The sequence below is a fragment of the Sphaeramia orbicularis genome, chromosome 21, assembly GCF_902148855.1.
Source record: "Sphaeramia orbicularis chromosome 21, fSphaOr1.1, whole genome shotgun sequence".
Lineage (NCBI taxonomy): Eukaryota > Metazoa > Chordata > Actinopteri > Kurtiformes > Apogonidae > Sphaeramia > Sphaeramia orbicularis.
The window spans coordinates 33,386,595-33,393,406 of NC_043977.1; the positions used below are offsets into that span (position 1 = coordinate 33,386,595).

Below are 6,812 nucleotides of genomic sequence, written 5' to 3' on the forward strand. Positions count from 1 at the left end.
CAGACGTCTCACTGGTACAAAATGAAGGCTGTGATACTGTGAGGGAGGAAGAGGCTGGAAGCTCTGTGGAGACGATTCCTCCCCAGACTCCGACGAATACAGAGGCGACACAGCTGAGACAGTGAACAAGGACCTGCACAGATGGGAAAGATCAACAACTGAAGCTTTTTATCTTCCTCAAATAAACCAAAAAAATTTGCACGTCATGTCTATATTTGCTGCAATACCTTTTTTCTGGAGTGTGGTTCTCACCACACTGTTTGGCAATGCAAGGTCTAGAGGAGTCTTTCCCTCTGCATTTCTACAACTCCCATCAGCCCCAAAGTCCAGCAGAAGGTCCACTATGGCGGATCCTCCACCTCGAACAGCAGCGTGTAGAGGAGTGTCCTGCTCACATCCTAGGCCAACATCTGCTCCTACATGTCAAGACAAAATGAAATACTTAGATACTATATTTCAATGAAACAGGCTACTTAAATACTCACTTTACACCTAGGAGAATACAAATTTCTCAATTTTTCATGAAAAAATTATCTAGACTGAAAACAGCATGACACTGATGCATTTTTTCCAGATACATTTTCTTTTTTTCTCTGAATCTCCTTTGCAATGGTGTTTTTTTTTTTTTTTACTTTTTGTTTTGCTCTGTTTTTTTAAGACAAAGCTGTGGAACTCTTATCCACAAATATGGACAAAAAACATAGCTGGGTCTCAGGAGGTTAATGAAACACTTCAATACTGATTCATACACAAATAAGCATGCTTCAATAATTGTAGCAGTAATATGGATCCAAAAAAACATCATATATAATTGTAAAACATTGATAGCACCATCTTTCTACACAATGACTACTCTTACTTTCAGTGTAGGTACACTTTTCTGATAATACTTACATAATATTGCTTACACAGGGTTTTGAATGGAGAACTTTTACCACTGATAGAGCATTGCCACATTGTGCTATTTGTACTTTGACTCAAATAAAGAGTCTGAATACTTTTTCGACCATTCTATATTACCTGAATGCAGCAGCAGCTCTACACAGGATGCAGCCTGGGCCGTGCAGGCAGAATACAGGGGCGTTCCCAAAAGAGGCAACTCCATGTCAATATGAGCCCCATTTAACAGAAGCAACTGTAGACAGTCTTTGTGATCTGAGAAAGAAACAGTATCACACCAGAATCAGTGTTCAGGGTTATGGTGATGTAATGTTTCGAAGCATACCATCATAGAAACATTGAACTGAAGGTTATTTCAACTTTTGATTAACCTACTGATTATTTTGTCAGTTAATTGATCTGATGTTTCATTAACAAAATATCATAAAATTCTAAAAAAAACAAAAAAAAAAACAAAAAAAAAAAAACAAAGTCAGTCAGTGTTTCAGATATTCTGTTTACTGTCATACAGGACGAAAGAAACCAGATTAAATTTAACAGGGTGGAATCAGAGAATTTTGTTAAGGTTCAGGGTCAAACATAAGATTAAATGTTGATATTTATTTAAAGTTACAACCAAATACCCCGTTCCTTCACCTGTAGCAGCTGGCAAGAATGTGCAAGTCCCTCATTAGAGCCAGTGTTTGTTTTGTCTGCTCCAGGCTTTTTATTTAAGAGGGCGCTAACTCTGGTCCACCCACACATAGAGGTGACAATAAAACAGTTGGAGCAGGATTCAACCCTCTGTAAAATGGAAAAAAGCAGTGGAAGTTCATCCAAAGCAGCTGTGGAAACACAAATCAAGAGCGGACATATTCTAGTTATGAACATTATATTCCTCTTTTATTTATTTATTTATTTATTTAGTTAGTTAGTTAGTTAGTTAGTTAGTTATTATTTAGTTTGAATATGGACATGGTACAAGCTTCCTGATTGCTGCTAAACGACTTCTTTGCACAACATAACATAGAAATGAAAATTCAAGGAATTCATTAAAAATTTGTATTTAGAAAAATTCATTTTAAGAATTGTTGTAATTATTTAATGGCTGCAGCTCTTTTTCCCACACACTGCCAAGGCTGTGCAATATGTTGAATTAATTCAATCAACTGAGATTTTGTTTTCTGAGAATCAAGACTAATGTCAACATTGTAAGATTGAGATCATTCCTCTGGAACCTTTTCTTGATCAATAAAAATGGCAAAAAACAAAAACAAAAACAAAAAAAACCCCCAATCTGTTCACTTCTGGTACTACTTTACGATATTTATGGTGAATGTGTTTCACCAGTTTGTTCAATCATTGCGCATGCAGCTTTGGTATTTATTTTCAAAATAGAGACTTTTTCCACATATTTCACCCCAAATGCTTTGATTCTGATAAAAGTGGTATTTTCTCAGATGGTTATCACAGGGTTGCAGCTCCTGTCAGATTACTTCTATACTCATGTACACACCTTTCTTTGAAGCCTCATGAATGGCTGATGCAAGCTGGCATGTGGTGTGGATGGAGGAACTGTACTGCAAGACCAACTCCACACAAGCCACACTCCCACTGCTGCAGGAGTTAAACAGAGGTGTGGCGCCATCTGTTGACATCATGTCCACCTAAGGAGAAAAGCATGAAACATTTAATAAAGTAAAAACTCCTGTGAAGAAAATTCCTGCTTTTAAAAATGATGACTTACAATCAAGTTTTACATCAGAATAAAGGGAAAACAATCCCATGAATGAAGCACTATTTTAATTAATTAATAGATTCACTGCTCCAAAATGTAATGCAATTTATTTCACTGCAACATTTGACTTTGAAATCCACTTCTCTGAATGTATGTTATCTGAATTATATGAAAACTTTACTGCAGACATTCTGTATTGGAGCTTATCCACACACCTGTTGAGTCTTACCATTTGTACTTCATCTTATGCTCTATCTACATACATACCGGGTGTCTTCAGATCCTTAAAAAAGTCTCATAAATCAAGGTCTTAATTATCCTTAAAATTGATCATTAATCCTTAAATCTGTCACTCAAAGGTCTTTAAACTTCCAGAAACACAACAAATGACATTGTTATATTTGTTTTGGACATCTTTGTAAAGAATTTGTAATTATGAGTAATTAGTGTTTTGTGTTTTATCATAACAGAGATCCGAATGAGTGGGGTCTCCATTATTCATTCATGGGTGGAGGGGTTCAGGAGCATTAGCAGGAGAAATGAAATGTACTGTTAGCTGGACCGGAACAGGGTTAAGACTCATTCAAGGAAATAACTATGAGGCCTTTTACTGTACTGTTATTATTGTGAATGTAAGGTCTTAAACTTGTCCAAAAACACTTTGAAAAATGTCTTTAAATAATCATAAATCTGACTTTTTCAACCTGCAGATACCCTGTAATATTGCTGATACTTCATGTTTGTCAGTTGTAAAGTGACAGTGCCTGAAACCAGCCTTAAAAAACATTTTCCCATAGATTTCTACCATCTACCAGGTGACTCATTTTGATCCCGAATAATTTCACCAAAAGGTTATCACAAAGTACGATGCATGACTTTTCCAAAGGTTTTGGTGATATACTTGCTTTCATTTCTTTTGTAGGTATTTCATGAAGATAGAAGGTATAATGATACAAATTAATTGTAACTTTAGTATGTAATTTTTTTGCCCGGATCACATTAATCTCAGAACCAAAAATAGTTCTGTGATTAATGGATTTAATACACTGCAAAAAAAAAAATATAAAAAAAAAAGGAAAAAAAAAACAAAAAAAACAAACAGTAATATTCCGGCAGCAGGGGTGCTGAAAAAATATTGTAAAATAACGGAAAATAAACATCTCACAAAAATATGGTAATTTTCCATAATCAAAATACAGTTTTTTGCCCTAATTTTACATGAGATTTTGCTTTTTTTTTTTTTTTTAACTTTTTAATGTTTAATAAAGAATATTTACATATATCAAAACAATCAAATTATCTATAAATATATACATATAAATAATTTTCAATGAGACTAAGTTGTACAATCCATTGATTAAAAACTGTATTTTGACAGTTTATCAGTGCTTATACATGTTATACATTCACAAAAATAAATTTATTCAACATTTTTGTTGTAATTACACAGGATATTTGTCAATTAACAAACAAGTCTTTTTAAACTTACAGAACAAATACTTCTTTTGTGGTTAACTGTCAGTAATTTTATCTTGTTTTATTATTTTTTTACAGTATTAAACTTTAAATTAACAGTTTAATCTCATGAACAGAAAAGAAATATTTGTGAAATTACGATACATTTGCAAATATATTTTAACTGTATTTTTCTGTGAAAGAAGAAAAAAATTCTTTTAAACAATGGAAATTTTATGGTTATTCAGTTACAGTTTTTTCATATTATTTTATATTTGACATGTAAAATCAAAGTCTATTTTTGTCATTTCAATGATATTTTCCTGTATCTTAAAAATAAAGGAAAAATCTGTAAAATAAAAAGTGAAAATTTAGTTAAATTACAGATTTTTTTTTACAGTGTAGTGGAATGAATAATAGGACAAAATAAATCAACAATTTGCTGATTGTCGCTTCTTAATGTATTTATTCATGGGGTCTTCATATTTTCAGATCAAGTGGTGTTCTTACATTTGCTCCTTTCTCCAGCAGGAACTTGGCACAAGCATAGTGACCCCCCAGGCAGGCCTCATGGAGAGGGGAGACGCTATCCAGGGTGAGGATGTCTACATGGAAACCCTGCAGGTTGAATTGCAGATATTACTATCAGGCTCATATAAACATCATCAGGTTTTTGTACATGAATGAACCCAAAACCATCTTAATTTTACCTGATTGATGAGGGTCCTGAGGTGGAGTAGTCTGCCCTGGTAGGCTGCATCATGGAGAGGGGATCTGTCTGACCATGAGTCTGGGCAAAACGTAATAAATGCTTAAATATTATATAGATTTTTTTCATAATTTTGACATTTTAATGAGGTTCCCATTTTATTGTAAGTTACCTTATTCATATTTATTGTGTGACATCTGCCTATGTTACTATGCAGCCCCCATAACTGCCCCTAATGGATAATGTTTTTACAGTTTATGACTGAGGGGCCTTGACAATAAACACACAGCACATGAGTATTAACCTCTACCCAACTTCATGTTAAAACAATCCCATGTGTGTGCACATTTATCTGGTTTCAGATTCACTTAAAATGTAAACAGCAAACTTTCTGTACAATAACGAACCAGCCACCAAGGGACACATCTTAATCTTTTTGCAAACAAACTCAAAGAATTAAATCTGAAGAAACAAAACACACTACGCTAAAACAGATTTGTTGCTTGAAACATGTAAAACCAAGCCACCCTCAGTGGAAAATGTATGCTTTGTCCTTGTATGTAGCAAAGGTTTTTTTGTTTGTTTGTTTTTTTTCCCCTGTTTTGTTAAAATTCCTTCCTGGTTTGTGCATTCTCTTTCTTTTCTTTAATCTTTCTACTTAATTCCTTACTTACTTAAAAGTTTTACTTACTAATTACTATGAATTTTGCTAACTAATATGATGCAGTTGTGTGACTCTTGAACAAAACCCCACATAAATGAGTTGCATTATCACAAAAAGAAACTTACCAGCCATCAGTGCATTACATGCCAGGCCCCTGTAGATGTGTAAGGGTCGCTGTGTGTCGTGGGATAACTCTGTGTAAACGTCACCCATGATGAAAATTCCACAACAAACGTCTACACAACTGTCCTGGACTTTCGGCAGATACACAGACATGAAGTCAGCTTTCCTCTTCATCTTATCTGGGTCCTTGGCCACCTCCTCCCCCACACCAGCACCTCCCACATTCTCTCATCCCAGTACATAAAAATGCTCCATGTGCATGACAAAGGTTGTTAGGATGGGCCTGAACACCAGGAATTGAAACAGTCACTGAAATGCATGCATACAGGTAAAAGAAGAGGGATACATGCTGACGTGGAGAACTACAGCTAAAATAACAAGGTGTTCATGTTTATGTAGAAAAGCAAACAATTAAATGGGGATCCTCTGATAAAATATTTTCAGCTACAGTACAGATTATATTACTCAGCATACAAATGTGGAATGGATTCCGTAAAACAGTATTTTTCAGCCTTGGGGTCGGAACCCCACGTGGGGTCGCCTGAAATTTCTAGTAACTGATAAAAATTTTAAAAAGAACGTACTAATAAAAAATATATGGTGAGTTGAGAGAGACAATCACAATATGTAAAAGACATGACAAACTGTAGAAGTACTGTTTATCTGTCAAATGTTCATTGTGGTCAGTTTCAGATGCTGCAGCTCTTTCATAATTCATAGTTTGAGTTATTGTTTGTTCAGTATTAATTGTCAGCCTTGTAAATCCAAGCTGGACTGACTGTACATATCCTGACCAAGGAAAATCAAATTCTCACTTTGTGCAGTAATCTACATCTGGCTTTTCTGCCTCTGTCCATAATAATATGCATTATATAGACTAAATGTCATCTAAAATCAACATTTATTTCCAAAATAGTATAGCAAACTATTACATGATCAAAAACAAATTAATTTTAGCAAAAAAAAAAAAAAAAAAGTCTCTGTTTTGAATGTCTGGGGTCACCAGAAATCTGTGATGTTAAAATGGGGTCAGGAGCCAAAACAGGTTGGGAACCACTGCACTAAAGAATCAGATCCATACATATATACTACTATTGCAGGACACAGAGCTACACATCTACATTTATAGGACATCTAAATACACTTCTGCATTCATATTATTGGCCGTGTCTACATAAATAAGTTTCTCTCACAGATTTGCAAGGTTTTCTCACAGACATGAAAATACTGAGCCTCCAACACTA

The 6,812-nt window shown here is 34.6% G+C and overlaps 1 protein-coding gene across 1 annotated transcript; it reads right to left on the reverse strand.

The window, feature by feature from the left end:
- Nucleotides 1-5,742, reverse strand: asb11 (ankyrin repeat and SOCS box containing 11). Its single transcript, XM_030124300.1, has 7 exons — nt 5,571-5,742; nt 4,783-4,862; nt 4,583-4,690; nt 2,396-2,546; nt 1,021-1,155; nt 228-416; nt 1-133 (listed from the first exon to the last, which is right to left on the reverse strand). The coding sequence occupies exons 1-7, from the start codon at nt 5,740-5,742 to the stop codon at nt 9-11; spliced, it is 960 nt and encodes a 319-aa protein (XP_029980160.1). The 3' UTR covers nt 1-8.
- Between the last annotated feature and the right edge of the window lie 1,070 nt (nt 5,743-6,812).

Coding starts and splice junctions, on each gene's coding strand:
- asb11 (XM_030124300.1), bottom strand. CDS start 5,742: ATGAAGAGGAAAGCTGACTTCATGTCTGTGTATCTGCCGAAAGTCCAG. Junction 417..1,020: donor AGAGCTGCTGCTGCATTCAG/GTAATATAGAAT, acceptor CTTGACATGTAG/GAGCAGATGTTGGCCTAGGA. Junction 134..227: donor AACCACACTCCAGAAAAAAG/GTATTGCAGCAA, acceptor CCATCTGTGCAG/GTCCTTGTTCACTGTCTCAG.